Source organism: Magnolia sinica, chromosome 4, assembly GCF_029962835.1.
Source record: "Magnolia sinica isolate HGM2019 chromosome 4, MsV1, whole genome shotgun sequence".
Lineage (NCBI taxonomy): Eukaryota > Viridiplantae > Streptophyta > Magnoliopsida > Magnoliales > Magnoliaceae > Magnolia > Magnolia sinica.
Genome location: NC_080576.1, coordinates 1,895,519 through 1,919,113, shown reverse-complemented (window position 1 = coordinate 1,919,113; position 23,595 = coordinate 1,895,519). Strand labels below are relative to the sequence as shown.

The 23,595-nt window shown below is 38.9% G+C and overlaps 2 protein-coding genes across 3 annotated transcripts; both read right to left on the bottom strand.

The window, feature by feature from the left end:
* Window positions 1-1,577: 1,577 nt before the first annotated feature.
* Window positions 1,578-6,025, bottom strand: LOC131244330 (flavonol synthase/flavanone 3-hydroxylase-like). Its single transcript, XM_058243958.1, has 3 exons — window positions 5,622-6,025; window positions 3,328-3,652; window positions 1,578-1,976 (listed from the first exon to the last, which is right to left on the bottom strand). Exons 1-3 carry the CDS (start codon window positions 5,996-5,998, stop codon window positions 1,707-1,709), a joined length of 972 nt encoding a protein of 323 aa, XP_058099941.1. The 5' UTR covers window positions 5,999-6,025; the 3' UTR covers window positions 1,578-1,706.
* A 3,730-nt stretch (window positions 6,026-9,755) lies between these two features.
* On the bottom strand, window positions 9,756-23,309 carry LOC131242117 (NAP1-related protein 2-like). 2 transcript variants are annotated; one of them, XM_058240539.1, is made up of 10 exons: window positions 23,064-23,307; window positions 21,642-21,764; window positions 21,457-21,507; window positions 21,126-21,197; window positions 20,877-20,990; window positions 20,661-20,722; window positions 18,233-18,293; window positions 17,866-17,922; window positions 15,822-15,860; window positions 9,756-10,240 (listed from the first exon to the last, which is right to left on the bottom strand). In XM_058240539.1, the coding sequence occupies exons 1-10, from the start codon at window positions 23,187-23,189 to the stop codon at window positions 10,157-10,159; spliced, it is 789 nt and encodes a 262-aa protein (XP_058096522.1). In that variant the 5' UTR covers window positions 23,190-23,307; the 3' UTR covers window positions 9,756-10,156. The 2 variants fall into 2 exon arrangements, with proteins under 2 accessions (XP_058096522.1, XP_058096523.1); XM_058240540.1 differs by lacking the exon at window positions 15,822-15,860 and having other exon boundaries at window positions 23,064-23,309.
* Between the last annotated feature and the right edge of the window lie 286 nt (window positions 23,310-23,595).

The following is a 23,595-nucleotide window of genomic DNA, read 5'->3' as shown; positions in this document are numbered from 1 at the left end:
TTCGATTACCAAACCAGGTTAGCTCGATGATCAAACCAAGCTGAACTCAAGATAGGCCCCTTGGCTAAACAAGCCGAGCTGAGCTGGAGCAAAGTTCGGACCAGTTTGGCTCATGTATAGTTGTATGTGAAAGTGGACCAGGTCTACACTTTCCCATGGATGGGGTCCGCTTTATGGACTATTCAAATCAGATCTCACCCTCACCAGGATTTTGACAGAAGTTTTCTTTGACTCTCTGCATATGAGATAAATATAGGAGAGATTCCTTGCATTAGGAGATTGATAGCAGTAATGATCAACAACAGTCTGCTTCAAGTATATTACAGATTAGTGTTTTTTTTTTCTTCATTAGCTTGTCAGTACACCCACTCAGCTCACACTTCACTGTTAGCTTGCATGGAGAAATACTATTAGGAAGAAGTGTGCATTAACGGGAGTTGTCATCCAATCAAGCCTATTTTCTTATCTTTAGTGGCACCCATGTTTAGGCCTATGAACCACTTATATGGACATTTTCCTCTGCAATACAGTACCACTGTTTGCTCCCCTTGGACCAAAAAATAAGGCTAATTAGCTTATTAGGTAAGGCACACATGTACAAAAGATTTGGCCAGAAGTCCAACTAGCATGTGTGAAGCTCTCGAGTTTTTTAACAAGACATCCAATGAAGGAAATGCAATTCCAAATGGCACAATCACGTGCCATTCAGGAAATGCACTAAAGGAAAAAGGATGTCATGTTCATACTAAGACAATTTAAGCATTCAAAGACTCAAAATGCACTTTCCACAAGTGGTCAGTTAAAAGGAGCAGCGGCCCGGGATAAATAAAATGATAATTTATCTTCTTCTTTTTCACAGCAGACCTGTTTAACAAGCTCACGTGATACTTTCTTAAATTATGCTAAGGGCCCGTTTGGGGAGCGTGGATTCAGAACCCCTGGATTTGAAATCCTCCTATTGTGTTTGGCACCTGGATTGGGAATCAACTTTAATCCAAAAGTAGTTGTGCATGGTATATTTACAAGGGCTTGAATTTAATTACTAAATCAACTTTAATAGTTCTAATTAGTGAACATATGTAAGATTTGACACAATGGTTGTAATAAGCCCGCTGAAATATATGCTTTGCCTGAAAATGATAAAATTTCAAGTCTCGGGTGGGCCATAAGCACAAAATCATGTCTGACAGTCCGAGTGACTAACCAATGATTTTTAACTGTTGATTTACATAAACAATGTTTGGACGGTGTTGATCATCATATTAAAGTCATTATAATGATGCAATTGATAATGTAATCATTTTGGGACATCATTAGTGGGCCATGTGTCCAATAGAATAATAGTCCAGTGAGATACATGTTACACATGCAACTTTTGGAAAGATTTTAGATGTAATACAAGCTCTCACTGTTGATTTCAAACCCCTCCTTGCGGGGATTTGAAACCCACTGGATTTGAAACCTTCAATTACTCTATGGTGCCAAACAACCAGGGGATTTCAAATCCCCCCAAATCCATGGCGCCAGATGACCCCTAAGAATTATAGGAATCTAGAAAGTACACATTGAGATTTACCTTTCAAAATATTGATTTTGCCCATTACTAATAGTACTTTAACCACCATAAAAACTAAGTCAGCTGAAATTAAGGATAGAACAATGGATGTCTTTATTCTTTTTTTATTATTATTTGAAATTTATAGAAATCATGGAGGGATAGCATAGTGAGAAATGTGGATGACATCTCGAGGGTCAGAAGGCGGGTGGGTCTTGTTTCTGAGCCTCAGCTGTTGGTAGTCCTTATACCTAAATCCTCTGTATTTGGGTCCTTCACCAATTTCTTGTGTGAATTGAGGCAATGGTTCAACCCACTTCTCTCCATCCAGATTGTGGAAGAATGCATACGAGTGTCGGCTTTTCCCTTCCTTTCTCACCACCCTGTGAGTAGCGCTCTTCAGCTTTCCGTTGCTCAGCACCTTTTCAACCGTTCCCCAAATAATTAAAAAGAAAAAGAAAAACAAGATTTATCATGCATTAGAATTTGGGTGTGATGGTTTACCTAAAGGGCCCACAATGGCCCTAGCCCATCTGTCTTTCCAGACCATGGGCCACGTTGTGGATAGAGCATATCTGGAAATCATACCGTTCAATCAATCCGCACCATCCAATTGATGGATATCAAATGGATGGTTTAAAAGTAAAATTGTTAGCGGTCCAAATTTCCAAGGGAAGAATCGGATGGTTACCATCATCCCTTAGTGTGATTTTTGGGTTACGCCCAGCAATTCGGACGGTCTGAATTTCCATGAAATTAAATTATTCCAGTACCGGATTTAAGAGTCACCAACATTCTTAAATCGAATCACGTTTTGGATGAGGTATTCCCGGAAATCATCAGATTAGAATATCCCCAACCCTTTGATCTCTGGACTTCTTTTACTTCAATCTAAGCCGTTGTCATCATTTCTCATTGATCGAACACTTGTAATCTGCCTATATGGAAGATTTTTGATTCATCCGCCTTCGGATGACGAAATGAACGGTTTAGATCAGTTAATGGGACCAAATCATATGTAGCTGTGCGGTATTTCAATTCCCAAAATGAAATTGAAAATGGATGTTTTAGAGAAAAAATTGATACTCCTGCATACGTGTAACTTATATTAAACCGTCAAAATCATGGGCCCCACTGTGGATGAATTCATAAACCAAAAATATATACGAAAATGATGTCCCACCTGCTGATTGAAGGACATCATTGTCAGCTCAAATGACGAATGGTCATGATCAGGATTCGACAGACAAAGGGTTGTTAATATAAAAATTAAAAGATTTCACGATCAGATTTTCAATTTACGAACTATCGAGTGGGTCCCACGATTTGGACGGTTATTTTTAGTTACGCGTCTGCGAAGTCGACTATTGCTCAGTGACTGCTTATGGCCTTTCATACTCTGCCAGAGTATCAATTAACAGCCAGGAGAAGAACGTGTATGCGAGATCAGGGCCACGATCTACAATCGATGCGTCGCTGGATGGGACCCACATCGCAGCACTTCCCCATGATGAAAGGTCCATCCAATGGGCTGTGGGACGGGATGGGCTACGCTCCAAAAGATCACATCAACTGATGATATTGACCATTATCAAAACAGATGGTCAAAAACAAAACCAATCAACGGTCCTCATTCAATTATAAGAATTCATCAACTAAAACATCCAACCGTTATGATTTCCGGAGCATATTCCATCCACAGCTCCACCCACAAGACAGACCGTTCAGATCATCGATCTAGTAACATATCTACTGGATACCGTCAAAATTACCTGGATAACATCCCCAACGTTGACGACGATGGTCCCTTCTGTCGGAGTTACAGGGATCCATTGTCCATCCTTGAGAACTTCGAGCCCACCAACGTCATCCTGGAAGACGAATGTGAGGCAATTCCCATCTTCGTGTTCGCTGATTCCGTTGTCGTCGCCATGTGCTGTTGCAGGGAAGTAGCGCAATGCCGCCATGAAATCGTTGCTGCGGTCTTTGTTGTACTCCTTCAAGAAGTTCTCTGGAAGTCCCATGCATTCATTCAAGATGGACTCGACAATCGATGCTGTTTTGCTAAGCTGGCAACAGATCTCTTCCAACACTACCCTGTCATCCAAGAATCAATTTCAACCCTGCCCTTCATAAAACCTTATCCGAGAGTGGCATAGAAAACTCACCCTTCAAAAGATTCTTTGGCATATGTATTAGTAATACTTGAGTGGCAGTTTAAAAGAACGTAAGAAAAGGGTTAAATAATAATGGTTCAGCGTTGTTGTCGAAACGCATGTGCGATCATGTGCTATGTGCATATGCGATTGTATTTTATTTTTTTTTTGAAAAATTAAAAAATACATATATATTAGGGAAATTTTCAAAAAATTGTAAAAATATATAAAAAACTGAAGAGAACTTTTCTAAGTTAACAGAAAACTAATTTTACATATTTAAAATACATTTGAGAGAGATAAAATCAATTAAACAATGAATTAAACATCAAGTCATCCACATTTAACAGTATAATTACAAGTAGTAATAACAAAATCAACAAGTTATAGAAAATCAACAAACTATCTTCCTTGAAACTTAAGAGTGCTTGAATCTTGATCTTCCAACTTCCAAGAGAGAGGAAATGTAGAGAGAGAGAGAGAGAGAGAGAGAGATTAAGATCACTTGGAAGTAAGAAATACAAGAGAGAGAGAGAGAGAGAGAGAGATTAAAACTACTTGTAATTAAGAAATATAAGAGAAAAATACATTAAAAGAGCTTTGGAGTGAGAATATTGTAAATAGAGGAGATTTGAAAGGGTTTTTTTGTATAAAACTAAGAATTCAATGTGTCCGATATGCGATCGCATACATCGCATATGCAATTGCATATTTTCGCATATGCAACATATGCGATCGCATATGCCATGATCGCATATGCGATCTGCATATGGATATGCGCATATGCGATCACACATGACAACAATGGTTTTAATTTATCTATAATAATTTAATTGATTTTAAATTTATATTAATTTATGTATATCTAGAAGTAAAATCAATTTAATTTAATTCTCTTCCATAGTACTAAATACTTTCAGCTATTTCTAATAAAAATTGAGTGACTTATTAAAAGGATATTACTACTTATGGTATTATATTTTCTTTCTCACTGGCATGCCACTAGTGGGAAACCTATGGAATCTGATTGACTGAATAAACCCTAATGAGCCCACTACAGATGTATGTATCTTATCCACACCACTCCTACATTTTTTTCATCTTATTTTAGTGCATGAGCCCAAAATGGAAGCATGTCCAAAGCTCAAGTAGACCACACCATAGGAAATTGTCGAGGCAATGACATCTACCGTTGAAACCTTTGTGGGGCCATAGTGATGCTTATTTGTTATCCAACCAATCGATAAGGTCACAACATAGATGAAAGGAAAACATAGATATCGACTTGATCCGAAACTCCTATGGTCTTCCAGAACTTTTCAATGATAGGTGCCCAATTCACACTATTTCCTGTGGTGTGGTCCACTTAAGCTTAGGATATGCTTTAACTTTGGTTTCATGCCCTAAAATGAACTGGTAAAATAAATCCACGCCATGGATAAATAAACATACATTACGGTAGTGCCATGAAAAAGGTAGGCCCCATCACTTGGCACAAAAATAGGATTGGTTTGCTCATCGGCTAGGCTAAACCTTTGGAATCAATAATGAACCAATGGTTTGATTCAGCATACTAATGGGAACCAGTTAAGGATATACAAGGTTAATATGTTGGAAGCTAGTCCAAGATATATGTGAAAAAAAATCCAGATCTTCTGTTTGCAATCTAATTGGGCCACATCATCACACATTCCATTTAATGCCGCAGCACTGATAGTATCAATGATGGCATGAAACCAATCATAATGCATGAAAACAAAATTTTCATATTTGTAGCAAAGAGAGAATCCGAGTTCTTAAAAATAAAAATAAAAATTAAAAAAAAAATAGAGGGTGACTGCCCCATAACTCAACTCCGGACCAAGCAAGACCGATCGAGTCGCCATGGTCTTACAACGTCTAGATGATACCTGAATTCAGGTGGATCTTCAGGGTAGACATTGAGGCTCGCCAGCGCAGATCCAGCGGACGGCACGAACAACAGCAGGTACTCGTTCTTGTCAGACGAATGCTCCGGCTGACGGTTGTAGCCAGCCGGGAGCGGCGCGTCAGGTCCTGGCTTCCACTTGAGCTTCTCGTCGGTTGGGTACTGAAAGAACGTCTTGGAGAGGTCGATGGCTCGAGCCATGAGCTCGAGTGGCACCCCATGGTTAACTATCTGGAAGAACCCTGACTCGGTGCATGCGCGAGTAATTATCTCAGTGGCCTTCTTCTTACCATCCTCATCATCTCCTTTGTCAAAGAAGGGAGAAAGGTCTACTGTAGGAATAGTAGACTTGACTACCATCTTAGACTTTTTTCTTCTCCTTCTGCTTCAACCCCATGACTAAATCTCACCTCATTTATAAATCGAAGTGGATTGCGTTCTGTCCCGCTAGATGATAATCTTTGGGGCCCACCGTGATGTATTGGTTTATCCACGCCGTCCATCCAATTTTTTCAGATCATTTTAGTTTATGGGCCCAAAAATAAAGCAGATCCAAAGATCATGTGGACCACGCCGCTGTAAGCAGCGGTGATAATGACACCTACCGTGAAACTTTCCTAGGAGACACCGTGATGTTTATTTGCCATCCAACCTGTTCATAAGATCATATGGTCCTGGATGATGGGAAAGGACAAATATCAGCTTGATCCAAAGATTATGAGACTCCCAAGAAGTTTTTAATGGTGGTCGTTCAATACCCACTGTGGTCCACTTGAGGCTTGGATCTCCCTAGTTTTTGAATATGTACTCTAAAATGATCCGAAAAAATATATGGACGGCGTGGATAAAACCCAGGCATCACGGTGGGCCCTATAGAGGGCTGCATGGACGGATTATCGTTTAGGCGGGGGAAGGACGCAATCCACTTCCAAAAGAATCTCGACGGATCTCGATATAATGGCTCTTGTCCGTTCATTGCATGGGAATCCAATGTGAATATAATAATAATAACAATAATTAAAACAAAGCGATTTGGGTTTTTCTGTTTGGAAGCATGTTAACATAATGATCCCTTGCTAACGTGAGCAATGGAGACGGGTTAACAACCAACGACTTCTAATCTTTAACCAGGACACACGTGTGCCAATAGCCACACATGACATTTTTCGGAAACCATCACTACCCAGATATGCCCTAAATCTTGCGCTTTTTATGAGAGCTTATATGTTGACATGTTGTACAATTTCTAAGATTTTTTTTTTCAATAAAAGCTTCCCAAATAAGGATTTTTTTTTTTTTTTTTTCTCTTGTTTTAAATAAACTCACTGGGTAAAATCACTTTTCAAGTCTTTAAAAAACCCTTATTTGAAATAAATAAGTTTTGTAGAACTCTCAAATAAGAGTTCCTTTTAGCCGTAGTTGACATTATTTTTAAAGATTTTAAAAGCTCTATTATTAGAACAATTCAAATAGTTATTTTGATGGATCTCGTCATAGATGAACTGTGCCCCAAATGACAAAAGAATTGATGACTACAATCTTTATTTTTTAAGACATTTGGGTCATCTATTACTCTATACATTAGATGTGAATCAACCATCATATGGAGCTCAACTTTCATGTGGACCACTCATTATGTGTGCTAAACCTTCAAAGTGGGCCGTCCATCATACAAGGCTCATCTTGGAAGTGGACCATTCATCATTAGGGGCCCACCTTAACATAAGTCATCCATAGCGTGGGCCTACAATCAATGGTAATTGTCTTTTATGTGGAGCCTTCAATGTCCACTACCCATCGTTTATCATGTGGACTCTACATTTGATTTGTTCATAGCGTGGGAGTGGATTGTCCACCATGCCGGGACCACTTTTGATATCCACTAGTCATTGTGTGGGTGCACCTTTTAAGTGAATCATCCATCATGTGGCCCACTTTGGATATGGGTCATCCATCATGCGAGACCTTGAATGTGGAACATCCATTATATGGGGCCCACTTGATGTGGACTGTCCATTATGAGGAGTCACTCTTCGATGTGGGTCATCCATCATTTGAAGCCCACTCCGTCCATTATGTGATCCCACCTTTACGTCCAACATTTATTGTGTGGGGCTCCACCTTCAATATGGGTCATTCATCATGTGAGCCCACCTTTGATGTAAACTACCCATCAAATGGTACCCACTTGATGTGCATGTTCCATCATGTTGGGCCACACTTTGATGCCGGCCATCTATCATGTAGAGCCCACCTTTGATGTGAACCGTTCATTATGTGGGCCCACCTTGATGTGGGGCCCCATGTTCAATATGAGTCGTTCATCATGAGGGGCCCACTTTTGATGTGCACCATCCATCATGTGGGCCCCACCTTTGTTGTGCACCATCCATCATGTAGGTCCCACCTAGGTTGTGGACAGTCCATCATGTGGGGCCCACCATCCATCATGTAGGTCCCACCTTTAATGTCAACCTTCCATCATGTGGTCCCACATTCAATGTCCACCATCCACCATGTGGGTCCTACCTTTGATGTGGACCATCCATCACATAAGGCCCCGGTTTGAAGCAGGCCATCCATCATGTGTGGTTCACCTTTGATGTGACCGTGCATTACGTGAGCCCACCTTTGATGTGGACCATTCATCATGTGAGGCCTGCCTCGAAGAGATTGTAAAGAAGAAAGAAGAGAGTAAGATGGGCATTAAAAGTTTTTAAGGACAAACTTGTCAAAAGTAACTCATTCCCAACTTGTCAAAAACAAATAAGCACTCATTTGTAGAGATGCCAAACACCCCCTTGTAGTTAGTTAAGGCCTAGACCGGTGATGATGATACCAACCATCATTACTCCGCCAAAGTGCCAAAGCACCAAAGCCTTCATCCTGGAGCCCACAGTCACGAGGCTCCATCAACGTTGCCTAAATACCTGCCCCTGGCTTACACAAATTCTTCATAGTTGAGAGATGAAAACAGATATTGGTTACCCAGTATTTTCTTCATTTCACAATGTTTTGCCAAAGCAAAAATTTGCTCAGGCAGCCAATATGAAGTGGGATCTATCTTTCCTTTATTGAAACTGCCGTCTCATGGGCCCCATCATGGGTAATATCCCAAATATCTTAACTGCCAAGGTAATCTTAGCCATACACAATCTAACGGGTCAGATTGTCCCGAAATTTTGGGCATGGGTTATATGTGATTAAACAATCTCCATCAATGAAAGGTACACCCGACGCGTACACCCCAATCATACTACTGTTTGGCCAAACAAAAATTGGCATTTCAACAGCCAAGTACCACATTATACCTTTTCAAATGAGCCTCGGTCATTTGAGACACGGCTTCGGTGGATCCCTGACTGTGGGGCCTACCGTGATGTATGAGCCTTACATCCATGCATTTCAATCCGTTTTGACAGCTCATTTTAGGGCATGATTCCAAAAATCAAGTAGAATCAAAGCTTTAAGGTGGACCACACCACAGGAAACAGTCATCATTGAATATCCACAATTAAAAACTTATTGGAGGCCACCAGAATGTTTATTTTGCCATCCAACCTATTGATAAGGTCCAAAACGCCGGCTGAAGGGACCATACAAATATCAGCTGGCTCCAAAAATTGTGGCCCGCAAGTTTTTAATTGTCAATCGCCACTCTTTCCAGTGATGTGGTCCAACTGAGAATTGGATCTGCTTCATTTTTTGCTTCATGCCTGAAATGATCTGAAAAAATGGATGGACGGCATGGATGTATAGCACATACATCAAAGTGGGCCCCACAGGGGTCCCCCAAAGCCACGCCCGGTCATTTTCTGTTTCCCGCTGACCTGTTGCCTGCGAGTACCCTGCTCACTGCTGGGAGGAAGGTCTATTCAAGTATATGAAAGGTAGCTTTTCCAAGCTAAAGTTTTGCTAAAGGAACCATCACATAGCAACTCCCTTTCAAGTACTTACAACCTGTCTATACTATATTGCGGAGAAGAGCGTATATATAGTGACATCTAACACTAGCCAAGGCGAATAAGAGGACGTGTGGATTAGTCAGATGGACAGCGGCAATTTCCTAAGAAGAGAAGCAGCTGGATGATAAGATATTATATTTGAAGAAAAAAAAAATGGAAAGAGAATGATATAAAGTGAAAGTATCCATACAACCTTAGAAACTAAAGAACACAATTTACTCTCTGCCCGCCAGACTATCCTACAAAATAAAGGACAGCAATCCTTAAAAGCCAAGAAGTGGGGAGACCCAATACTCTCATCTAATACCCATGGAGTAAAAAGACCCATATATATAAGAAGCCCAACATAGGAAAAAATGAAAAACCAAGGAAAAGAAAAGAGAGAATAAATAAACAGAGTAGAAGTCAGTAGAGCTACAGGTAAACTACCGTATTCCCAGCAAGTCAAAAAGTCATCTCCTGTTTTACCTGGCTCTACTGCAACCACAGGACTTTGCTTCACATTAGTCATAACCAAGCAGACAAAATTCAAGAAAGGAACCGCCAAATAACCTTAGCCATCGTCCTCCTCCCCGTCTTCCTCGTCTTCCTCATCATCATCATCATCATCCTCTTCAAAGTCTTCACCACCATTTTCCTAACAAAGGACACACCACTCTGTCAATGGTTTAGATTTACAGAGATCTCAATTGCCTCAATCAGGAAAGAAAGAAAGAAAAAAGGAAGGTAAAAAGGTGAAGGTGGTAGATTCTCAACAGGGTTATTCATTTTTCAATCAAAAGCATAACAGATGAATGAAATAATGTCAAGAAACCCTATGTACCTGATCAATGAGGTTTTCTATTCGCACATGAACCCTCTACACCACATTCGTTTACACACATTACACATGCCAAGGCGAGTGGAACATTCGAGTGCTGCATGATAGAGGCCCAGTGATTTTGTGTGGCCCACCAAATGAGTAGACCAACATGATTTCTGTTATGCTTGTCTCCCCAAAGGGGGTCAATCTATACACGACTCAGATGTCCCACACACCTGCCAGGTTGGTATGTGCGCTGAACATAAAGGTGCTGGTGGGGCTAGGAGACCACCCTAATCTATATACACCATGCTTCTACCAACAATTATAAGATGCTACACTTTGCTTCTACAGTTCTACCAAAGATTGAGAAGAAGAAGAAGAAGAAGAAGAACAACAACAACAACAGGAAGAGGAAAGAACACTCAAGAGACAAAGTATGCTTCCATTGATAGAGGGGATAAAACGTGTCAAAAGACTTGATGTTATAATAAAATATAAACATCAGCCCCATATTACCAGGCACGTCAAAATTTCATCACATTGCATCAGTATCCAAGTTTTAAGAGATTGTGATACTTTCCTTGTGAGCATTAAATGACACTCAAGTGATAAATTTGAAGTGCTACAAGCAAGGTATTCAATAATGTAACGGCAGACATAATGGCCACCACGTTACTGTTACCAGGCCTTAACGGTTGTTGCAGCCTTTTTTTTCCCTCTTTCTTTTTTTTTTTTTTAAAAAAAAAAATGTATCTGCCCCATAATGCCATAATGGATTGTTATAGGGCCGCTACGGGCATGGTGTGCCGTGAGAGCCATCATGGGGCTGTATCGGCCATTACGTAACAGTAACGGTGCCAACCATTATGCGGTATGGGGTCGTAACAGCCATTACAGAAAAAATGACCCACATTAGACCGTTACGGAGCTGATATGAGAGAGAGAGAGAGAGAGAGAGAGAGAGAGAGAGAGACAGAGACAGAGACAGAGAGAGACCATAGGCTGTTACGGCCCGTATCATAACGGTGGTGGCCGGTACCGCAAACCTTGGCTACAGGCCATTTTTTCCATAACGGTCCCACTACTACCATAACACTACCGACGTTACATGACCATTTTTTAATACCTTGGCTACAAAGGGAGAAAAGTAGAAACCAAAGCTATCTCAGATCATCAGAAGCACATGATTTCACCTAAAGAACAAAGTTTTGTCATGTTGAAATGTAAAGCTGACAAAATCTGAGATTCTATGTTAGTTCTCAAATTCCCATTTGTTGATTCCTACAGGTCATTGATTCAAGTGGATGACTCACCTAATTCCTTTCTTTATAAAAATGAAGCAAATTCCAAGAAAAAGGATTAAAAGAAAATTGAAAAGAGAAGACTTCCCCCATCAACAATGTCGAAGGACACACGGAAAAACCAGCCCATGGAGTGCAAACTACAATCTTTTGTTTGTTTTTTATAGTCAGTTCTGGAGTCAAGCTTATCCCAGAGAGAAACTTTTATGAACATCCTGGAACTCAGCATATCTACATCTCTCTTATTTGACATAAGGTCACAAGATCTTGCCAAACAAAATACTTTATAATCACCAATAACTCTACTAATCGCAAAGCCTCAGTTGCCTCTCTTTTTCCTTTTGAGTTATTGCATATTTATTAATAAGAAAGTACAAATTGAGGAGGTTTTTTTTTTTTTTTTGAGTGATGAATTTTCTCTGTACATAAAGAAGACATAGCCACACAATTCTTAAACAAAAGCAGGTCGGGATTACCAACCTCAGGAAGCATTGAGGTTAATGGCAGAATTATACAAGTAGGTCTTTACTTCTGTCTTTGAGCACCTTACAGTTTGAATGTAGAAGCAGTAACTCCACCTCATGTTGGCCCACCAGTGCCAGAACAAAACAACTTATTAGGCGGGCCCCATCCAGTAGGTGCCTTTCTTCAAAAATTAGGATGATCTAATCATCAAGTGGGCGAAACACTTGCAAACAATAGGCAGTTAAAAGAGCAACTGACCAATGGTCCACATTCAATGTACACGTGGCCCACCTGATCATTAGATCCATGGCATTCAAAAACAGTTATGTGATTGTGTAACAATGGGGGCCATTATATAATAGGGGGCTACAACGGCCATTCTAAAAAAAATGGCCCTGTCACGGCCGTTGGAGGCCTGTAACAGGCCGATATGGTGCCAATGCATTTTCTTCCTATGAAAAAATTTCACTATTACGGGGGCCATAATGGCCATAACACTCCATATCCTAACAGCCATAAGGCCACCATTACCATTATTAAAGACCTTATTCGGATTAGCTTATCATTAAATAAGGATCTACAAACGTGATAACCAGATTAGTTGGGATTGGAAAACCCCAAAGTGAATGGTTTGAGATTGCTTCAATACACAAGAGTAAGAGTTACTTGAGTATGAAACATGTTCCCTTAGGATTGCTGATACGACGATATTTTGGGGCTCTCAGGCTTTTCAGGAAGGAAAATTGGAAAGGCGTCAAGAGCGCCTTGTTTCTGGTTTTGCAGAATTTGCTCCAAGTGAAAATTCCACAAAGCTCGACATAAGTAAGGAAGCAACTAATGTTACTCTTGCAGTCCCAAAATGTCCCTTTTCCCCAAATGCATCCATTCCTTGTAATGCTCCTCATCATTTAAACAATCTTTTTCATCAATAACTTGAACAAAGGAACGATTCACGAGGCTTCTTCCCTTAATTTTGGATACATGAGAAGAATATGATTTATGGGGAGATAGAAAGAGAACTTCAGGCCTTTCATTGCTGTTACACGAGCAATTATGAGTTGACTCCTACTTGCCAAAGCAGCCTATTCTGGATTTTACCAGCCTCCAGGGTTTCTTCTTCTTCTTCTTTTATTTTAAGCTGAAGTTTCTTCTAATGACATCGAACATCCTGAGGACTGGAACAACCGCTGCAGCATGAATAGGCTATCCTATGAGCTATACTACTTTGTAGCAAAAGTGCTAGCATCAAGGTTATCCCAATTAATTAGGATCGGCTAAATGAAGCCTATGCCACCATTCCACCCTATCAAGGGCCAAACCTTCAATTAGACCATAGGTCATCAAGTCTTTTCTTACTACCTCCATCAACGTCCTTTTTTAGCCTTCCCCTGGCCTTTTAGAGCCTTCGACTTGCACCAACTAACTCCTAACTAGTGCGGTTCTTGGTCTCCATTGCACATGACCAGACCATCTATAGTCTACTTTCCCTCATCTCTCTTTTTCTTTTTCTTTTTTGAAACGTTACTTTCCCTCATCTTATTTGCATCTTTCTTAAAGCTTCTTTCATTTCAAATATTCTAATCCTACAAAAATATCTATGGTAGCCGACGTCATTTGAGTTCATGATTCCTTCCATCCCTATACTCTCAGTGTGGTTGTCATTTAACAAGTTCTGGAAAAAAAAAAAAAACAAAGCTTGTCCGCTTTTCATTGATCTCATTGTCTTTTACTAGTACCCCCCGGTCCTAGCTCTTAATGCATCCAACATGATCTAGGTACCAACCCATCCTCTCTTTCATTTTTGCAAGTTTAAAGGCATCTTTCTCACATTCTCGTCCCAATATATTGTAAAATCATCATAAGCCTTACATCAAGACTCACTAATTTCTTAGCTATCTTTTTGCCATTTTTATGTTGTTCAAAATTTTCATTATTTCTAATCCCTTGCCAGGCTTTGAAACATGAAACTTTCTTGTGAAGAGCTTTTTATACATCATCATTCCATCACCAAGTTTGCTTATTCGATGGGCCTTTCTCTCTAGATACTCCAAAAGGTGGGACAAAGGAAATGAGCTAAATTTTGAAAAGAGGAGGAAAACAGAAAGATTTGCAGGAAATAGATGCTGCATTTGTAGACCTCTCGGGAATTTTTTACTGAGAGAGGATTCAAAAATAGAAATATTAATCAGATGAGACAAAACAAATATCTAAATATATCAAATTTCTGAACTATGGATTCAGAAGAAGAAGAAGAAATGTACTCAGTAAAACATTAATTGGGAGGGAAAACAAGAAAGGTACCACTATCCCTACAAGCATGGAAGAACTAGTATGAGCTGGCACTGCTGCACCATAAAAATATAGTGGGAAACGTAGTCCCATAGCAAGATGGGTTCAACTGCTTCCAGTGGGCTTCACTGGATGCACTGAGATCTGACTTCAAAATGATGAAAGAGCCATCTAATCTAATCGAAGATCACCTGCATCCTCCAATACGTGATATCGGAAGAAGCACGTGCTACAGCACTTCCTCTAAAACGTAGTATGCAAGGGGTAGGATCATGTGGGTCCCTCCAGCAAATAAACTAAGTATATGCAGTACATATATATATATATATGAATTAAACGAACCACAATCTGGATCACGCAATTCGAAATGAAAATGTAGGGTGGTTTGATTTGGGTAACGTTGACCTAACCAGTAAACAAGCACTTTCAATTGCTTGCCGTTATTCTTTCACAGAATGCAAGGGCTATATGTTACAGGAGGAATAGCCATGTGGCTTAGACACTAACATATTAACCTCAACCTGTGGCCTCCAATGCTGATGAAAGGATAAGGAATAGCATGTTAGCACACAAGAGACTCTCTCTTGTAGCTATCAGCCTCCGACTCTCATTATAGCCACTAGCTCATGCCTCCAATATAGTTAGCACTTAGCAGAACTAGCCAACACTTCAACTTCAGAGCTTATCCAAGGGCGCAAACTCGCAGGAATAAGTATTCAAAATTTCTTATTGGTAAATACCATCTAGCCATTAGCAGTATGGACAATAAAAGCTGTAGTACAACTATGACCAAGCACTGATTTAAACATCTGAAAATGAACTCTTAATGAAAGAACATAACCCAAAATGTCCACCTAATAAAGATTTGTGACGAACCAACATAAGCTTTGGAGTGGATACAAAATGCAAAGGAAGAATGACTTGGTGAATGAAGCTTTGCCAACTGAAAAACACAAGCACACACATGAAACAGGGACCTTTAAAGACCTCGTAATCTATAGAACCAAGCATTTCAGACCAAGATTTTGCTTCTGTCTGCTTCAGTAGTTTTATCAATCCTCCAGCCAAGCAGTATTCAGTTCTATTTTGTCTCCATTTGTCTACTCAAAATTAAGAAACAAAAACTGAAAGATAAACAATGAAATGCCAAAAACATAATGCACGAAAGATATGCAAAGAAAGCAAACCAACTTTACATCAAAATGACCAATTTTTTAACATTATCAAAATGACTAATATGTACATCCTGAACTTGAAAACAGTGGCAAACTAAGAAGCACAAGTGCAGAAACAGTTACTCCTGCCAATATACCCACATATTTATAATAAAAATATATTAAAATTTTGTCTACATTTACCTCCTCTTCTTCGTCATCAAAATCCTCTTCATCAGCCTCCTGCACCGGTGAGATTATAAGTTACCTCTCAAAATGAGAAATGTACAAAAAGCAAAAACAGCCAAATTCACACTTATAGAACTCTGACATTTCCCTTTTCTCCTTCACAAATAAAAATGTGGTCCAAGCAATAATTTGTGCAAATTTCTTTGATGGCCCAAAGAGAATGAGATCCCAATGGAAAAATCATCATTAAGGATGAGGGGAGGGGGGAGAGAGAGAGTGTTCTTTGAAGTGAAAATTTGATGGATTTTTTTCAGAACCAACCTTATGGATTAATTGTGGTTGGATGGAAGCAGGGGCACTTATAGAAAGGTCATTACATATTTTCCTTATCACTTTTCTGGAAATGTGGTGATTACTGTAGTTAAAGGTGGTAGGCGCACCATAGGCTCATCTGCCCATGGAAAACCCGAAACACCTAGGTGAATGCCTAGAGATTCCAGGCACAGTTTTTTAAGATTTTATATGTAGATGAATATAGATTTTGTCAAATAATTTTAACTTCGGAACTAATTTAGCACAATGAAAAAAAACAATTGAATAGCATCTTTTTTTTTAAAGGTTACTGTTTTATTGATAAAGGATGCATAAGATATCTATACTAAAAATACAATCATAGATACAACCTCAAGACAAAACAGCCACGAGGCCAAAGCACAACTAATTTTGACGTTATGACGCATTTAAAATAGATTGATAGTTTGACACCACTTCCAAAAGTTTATATCTACTTGAACATTCCAATGAATCCACAAAACCCTAGAATTTCAAATTTCCCCAATCTCCCAGACCTAGAAATCCTTACTTGATAAAATTACCAGTTCCTCTTAGCTAAAAACTCATATACCCATCTTTCAAAAGAAAAAAAAAAACCATATCCCCAATGTTTGCTAAATTTCCCCAAAATTCTAAAGCATAATGTTCTAATTTCCTCAAATCCTAACCCTAAATTTCCTTATTTTTCCAATTCATAAAAAAAGATTCCTCGTACCACCAAACTTCCCAAACCTAATATTATAATTTTGCTAACATCCCTAAAATTTTCAAACCCAAAGTTCCAAAATTCTGATATCCCCAAATCTAATAATTCGCCTAAAATCTCCTTATTCATCTTCTTCTGTCTTTTGCATGGCGCAAATAGAAACTCAAAATGCTTTTAAGAATTCTGGTGTAGTGGTTAAAACACCAACGAAATCAATAAGAAGATCTCATGAGTTAATGAAAAAGCCAAAGCAATTTCTGATTAGAGGCATCTGTCATAAATCAAAGCATTGATCCAAAAGGAATTGTGAAAATGTGCTCAAAGGGGACATCTTTCATAAATCAAAGCATTGATCCAAAAGGAATTGTGAAAATGTGCTCAAAGGGAACATCTTTCCACCCTCAATGGGTGTCAACATACTGATACCATTCATTGAGTTACCCAGAAGGGTACCTCACAACATTATGCAAGTGCCACACAGGTGCACCTAACCTAGGCGTTAGGCACTAGGTGCACACCTAAGGATAGCACCTCGTCTAGGGACTAGGGGAGGAGGTGACCCAAAAGGCCAAGGCATTCACTCAGAATGCCTTTGACCCAGACAAGGCACAGGTGGCCCAAATTCTAAACAAGGTGCACCCAGAATTCCTTTGACTACATTGGCAGTGATTAATCCTAAAAATTTCATTCATGGGCTAACCCCTAAATTCTAAACCTTGAAGACTATAGTCATTGTTTAAGGAAATTTGAGACATAGATCTGGGTCAAATATCTCGTTTGTTTGTGTAAGTAGATGATGAGATGACCTACACTCTAGCAAATGTGTGGTGAGAAGTATCTATGGATGGTGGGAACATTCTTCCTATAATTTTCTCTTTCTGACGGTTTTTAAAAAGTTGCTACTGTTAATTAAAACAAGCTCTGCTGCGGTCACACAGGAGACAGGACACATAAATTTGATAAGTGAAAAAGGAAGGAAAGGGAAGCAACATAAAGAATATAATGGAAAGAGAAACTCACATTGTTGAAATACTTTAGAGGATTAGGCCACAGATCTTCCTTGATTATCTCAGCTACCTGCAGTTGCAGAAGTTAAAACTAAATAACAGGAGAATGCTCAATTTCTAAAGAAAAACACAGAATAAATTCCAAGTTTTCCTTTCAGTTTCAAGAAAACGAAAGTGTATGATTTGCAATATCCATTTCTATTCAAATTCATGAAAGAGAGTTAAAAAGGGAAACAGCAGCATAATAAATGACAAAGCACATCAATGGTCAAAGTTTACCACCATGAGATGGCGTGTGATGTGCAAAAGACATGTGGATTACACATCACAATCATTAACATGATTATTTGCATAATGGAAAAAAGAAAGAAAGAATTTACCTCATCGTGAAGCCCTTCAGAAAGATCTTTCTGCTGAGTTTCACTGAACCAACTAAAGAAGCTGCATTCATTTAAAAAAAAAAAAAAAACTGAGAATGAGTAGCAGGAGGAGTGGCATGGATACTACACACCATATTAATAATGTTGGCCTAAAGAAGATGGCTTATGGACGTTTGAATCATAAGATACACAAGTAATAGAGGTCTGTTTGAATGTATATGTAAAGGTCCATCTTTTCAAGCAACTAAGAACTGGACATGAACTAACAACCATAAATCCCCCGTCTCTCTTCTGCCCAAGGCCTCAATGTTGAAACACGCCTCATCTACCACTGAGCTACAGGCTTGAACCCATCTGCTTCAGATTTATGATTGCTCGCATCTAGCAAAGCATGCAACCATATTGCCCAAATAATATTCAGTTCAGGTACTCCATCATATTTTAGAAGTTGCACAACTACACACCCACAAAAATAAATACCATAACAATAATTATTATATAATCTGAATATGTACTAGCAGATGTATATGTAGGCTTGGCATGCGGTATTCCCCATGTACCTTCTTTCATCTGCATCCAAGTCACAACTACTTAAATGCAGCAAAACCTGTATTTGAAATAACCATATGGTCTTCCAAACAGCAGTTAGTTTCAGCTTGTACTATTTCATCAAAATTTTAGAAATTGCACATGCAATCGAGCATAATATATTATATACCAAGCATCTTACACATTCTACCCATGTCATACCTACGGTTGTCAATGGGTCGGCTTTGCATTGGGCTTGGCATACCTAGATCCAAACATGACTAGGGAATTCAGATTTGAATCCTGTTCATTTTGGATCCGGGTATCATATATGAGGAACTAGATCTGAAACTGATTGGAAATATAATGTGGTGCCCAATCAGATAGTGGGGTCCAAGCTTCGAGCCTTGTTTGAGTCTTGATTTGGACAAGTAATTGGGTCTGGAACCAGGTCAGAAAGATACAAGCTTTCATCACCTTGCTTTCACCGAGGATGGACACTTGCACAAGAGAATTCTTCGAATTTCCAGCTCTAAGCTGCCCAAAATACAAGATCAGCTTGCTTTCTAGACAATGTTGGGAATTCTCCTAGACCCAGCTCTAAGCTGCCCCAAATACAAGATCAGCTTGCTTTCTAGACCATTCTCCTCTATCACTCACTTTCTATCTTTGTTTCTCCTTTTTTTTTTCTGAAAGCAACTCTATTTATCTTTTAAAAGCCTACATACTATATAGTTCTATTGAAAGATTATTAATCTTATTAAAACAAGAAAAGAAAAAAAAAAAAAAGATATAGTTCTAGAGGATCAGAATGTGCAACTGATCATGAGTGATTCTCTCATCACTCCCTCCTTGAGGGTATAGCAATCTCATTCACATCCCTCAAAAAGTTAGAGAAAACAACTCTCAACTACTAGGAACAAGCAAGCCCAGATATATTATGTTAGGCTCTTAGGGTGTTTGTTCATTTCTATTTTTGGTAGATAAGATGTGGGACCAGCTCCAGTGCCTCTAGGAGCATGGATAGTGTAGTGCCACCATGCCATTATTGCACACACAGCATACACCAATCAAATTGAAACTATTCTAAATCGACAATAGTCCAAAACCGAATTGCTTCAACAATTTTAACCCCTTTCATCAGAGCATACAAATGGACGATACTTAACAGAAATCAATAATGGTTACATTCAATGAGAAAGCCATTTATTGGATGGTCCAAATCATCTAATTAAAGCAATATTTGATCGATCGTCAGCCATGACGAGCCAACAGCATGCCTGGTTCAGATCATCATACACACATGCCATGTGCATGTTACATAATTCGGAGGCACAAAAATTCCATACCTCCAGAGACAATTATCAGTTCCCACAAGGCAAATGCATGACACTCCATCTTTTAACTCCATAACTTGGACATGGACACATGTATTGGTGTCAGACATGGATATGAATGGTCAGAAATGTTTGGTCTTTAAATTCAGATTTTCAGACATGTTGCTAAAAATATTTAAGACAATACATATTATATTTTAATGGTGTCTTTTACTTATATGTAGAAGGATCCCAATAAATAAAACTTAAATTTATAGTGTATATATAAATAATGATGATTAAAGATGAAAAAAAAAAGGTTTCAGTTTTTTTTTTTTATATAAGCAACATCAAGAAACATCAGATGTGCAGAAAAGGAAATGTTGACACCGCACAATTTCAAAACAGTGCCATATTCTTGTTAAGTACATGCACCCCATAACTGATGATATACAAAATCTGAACAGCTATAATATATGGTTGGACATTCAGCAATCAGCCACATGTTAGGGATTGCAACCCCAAAAGAAAAAGGATATCCAATATAAAGCTTTAAGAACAGGAAAAAGAGGCGTGGGGTTAACCTTTCTTCAGCAAAGGGCCGCTTGCTCCCTTTCTTCTCAGGAACAGCACCATTCGCAATATTCTTCAACGATAGGGGAAAATATTTGGAGAACACATTAGGCAAAGATTTTTTATTTTTTATTTTTTAAATCAAACACTTTAAGTAAGAATGGAATATGGAATACTACAGTCAATAAATACAGAGCAATATGGAGGTGTCACCCTTAGTCCCTTACCATTCCCTCCTTCCACTTGATTGTAGTGCCAGTAATCTTAGTTGTTCCCTCATCGTAGAAGGAAAACGTCTTTGTTAGCTTTGTGTCCTCAAAATAAGGGTTAGGGGAAAAGTGCTGGAACATCAAAGGCATAGGATTACTAATTGGGGAAAGACTGGGTATTAAACTGTGGTAGAGAAAAGTGAAAAGGAAAGAAAAAGATACATAGCCAAATAGAATAAGCTAATTGAGGAAGGGGAAGAAACTCACAAATGTAATGGAATACCCTGATTTCACATCTTTGAAATCTTCAACATCCAGAGAAAGTAAGTATTTGAAAATCTACATCAGGACAAAAGAAACAGCTGTGAACCTCAGCATTCATGCAGCTATTAATATCCAAGCAGTCCAATATCAATGTTCACAATAATTACGGTAATGGATTTGGAATCTTCTGACAAGTTCAATGAATTGAACATAACAGAGCTGGAACATAGAAATTCAAGTTCCACAAAATAGTAGCAGCAGTAGTAAATGTGGAAGGAGGGAATCCACGTCCACTGAAGTGTACGTGGATGTATTTAAAAGAACAAAAGTACACCTTCTGGTCTTCCTCATTCAAGAGATCGCACAGTGCAGGATGACTCAAAAACTGCACAGTACAACATCCCAGAAGTCAAATGGATGAGCAGATCCCCAGAATATTCTCACAGTGATTCAGCATTTAAAAGCTCAATATAAACAAAGCAGGAAATAAATAAACAAGAAAAGGGATAGGCTACAAACTGCAGTTAACCAAAAGTCGGGAATGGATTTAATGATCTCATTCCGCCTGCTGTAGACAGGACTGCGTATCTCATTATACTTCTGTTCCACTTCCAAAACTTTGTCGCTTGCTTCCTCGTTGACCTATCAGGCACCAAAAATAATGCAAATGTCAAACTTAAAGCTATGAGGTCCAACAAAGATGGACTTGATTACAACAGCAGGGCATGCAAAAGTAAAACATACAAATTACAAACATCTTATGCAAGGATGATGGTCGGCTTAGAGATCTAAAACATGGGTTCCAGAAAGAAACGAGCTTAATCAACTAAAGGAGGGCACTTATATTTAAATAGCAACAGAAACATTCACAGCCAACATAACAAACAATTAACAAAGAGAAAATGATAGAGCTCTTGAGTATCCAAGCATTAGTTTTAGAACAACTGGTGAACCAGCTGTTAGAACGGTGATTGCCCCAAACAGATACTATCTGTAACACAACAACAGGTAATGTAATCACCGCCATCTCCTCAAAAATAAATAAATGAACGAATAAACAAAAGAAGAAGAAGTTCAGAATAACAACTGTCCGATACAATGGGCACTTCGGAAGTTCCCATTTTCTTTTTAACAACTATAGCAGCTGTTGGTATCGCATAGAGGTAACCCCCTTAGCTGTGATACTAGAGTGCTGCCGAACTTGAAACCTTGTACCCACGTCATTGTAACTCAGGGTTATTACAGAGAACACGTGATTATACCCAACTTTCAAAACATTGTTTGAATTTATCATGTCAACCCAAGAATTTATCCCAGTCCAATACAATCCATTCTAACATCATCAATCTCGCTATGATATTGAATTTCATTAAAATTATTTGGAAAGGAATGTATCAATGATGAATTCAGATACTATGTGTTTGCATTAAAATGTATCAACAATACCAAAATGATACTTTCTAATACAATCTCATATTGTGATACCGGCCGCATGTACCCAATACAATGGATAAATCCTTGGAAAATAGTAACGGATAGGACACCTCCCACGTTCGAGGGATTCATAAGGCAGTTTTGGACAACATAGAGCTTTGTCAGCATGAAAATTTTATGTCACTTCCTGCAATGATGACCTTGAGTTGGGCCATGTGGGACCCATTTACAGGTCTTATTCAACATGGGATGAACTACTCCACTTGCACCAGAATCTGATACACACTGCAAGAAGTTCAAACGGTTGCAACTCTTTCAATGGCGTAAAACTCATTTTCCAGCACAATGTCATCTTTCTTTCATGCAAAATCCAGTGATTGTTAGAACATAAAGAACCGAGAATTTCTCACCAATGATTTTTTTTTTGTTTTAAGGAACAAGAAACAATAGAGAAATCCTTAAGAATGCAATTCCTAGCTCCGACGGGAAATGACAAAACGAAAAGACCTTTTCAAGCTCGTCCTGAATCTCCTGCAGCTTCTCGATGGAGAGGACGAGGTCTCCATCGATGTGATCGGATTCCTCTCCTTCTCTTTCTGCAACCTTCGATTTCTTCCCTTTGTCTGCAACCATCTTCCCAAAAACCTAATTTCCCGAGAGAGAAAGACGGGAGAAAGATAGAGAGTGAGGAAGGGTTTTCCTTAGAGAGAGAGAGAGAGAGAGGGAGGGAGGGCTTCTTCTTCTATTCTAACACAAGTACCTTTGTTACGATATTTATAGGACCTCTCTACCCGAGTCGCGGGACCGATGGATTGAGGCCGAGGGTTTGAGAAAAGCTCTACGGTGCATCTGAATGCATGGAGAATATCGTGTGCCCTCATGTCATTTTTAAACATGTATTATAAAATTACAAGATCTGAACCGTTTGATCAAATTTAAAACAATAAATAGACTATTTTTTAAAACATATAATTTTTATATTAAATTAAAACTTTAAATGGTAGCTTAAAAATAAATATCACAAGACAAAAATAGAAAC

What these genes read in the sequence shown, in the direction of transcription:
- LOC131244330 (XM_058243958.1), bottom strand. Translation starts at nt 5,998, where the DNA reads ATGGTAGTCAAGTCTACTATTCCTACAGTAGACCTTTCTCCCTTCTTT. An exon ending in GAAGATCCACCTGAATTCAG is followed by an intron (nt 3,653 to 5,621) that starts GTATCATCTAGA and finishes CTTGGATGACAG; the next exon opens with GGTAGTGTTGGAAGAGATCT. An exon ending in ACGTTGGGGATGTTATCCAG is followed by an intron (nt 1,977 to 3,327) that starts GTAATTTTGACG and finishes ACGGTTGAAAAG; the next exon opens with GTGCTGAGCAACGGAAAGCT.
- LOC131242117 (XM_058240539.1), bottom strand. Translation starts at nt 23,189, where the DNA reads ATGGTTGCAGACAAAGGGAAGAAATCGAAGGTTGCAGAAAGAGAAGGA. An exon ending in CAGGGTATTCCATTACATTT is followed by an intron (nt 20,991 to 21,125) that starts GTGAGTTTCTTC and finishes TTGATGTTCCAG; the next exon opens with CACTTTTCCCCTAACCCTTA. An exon ending in CTCTAAAGTATTTCAACAAT is followed by an intron (nt 15,861 to 17,865) that starts GTGAGTTTCTCT and finishes TCACCGGTGCAG; the next exon opens with GAGGCTGATGAAGAGGATTT.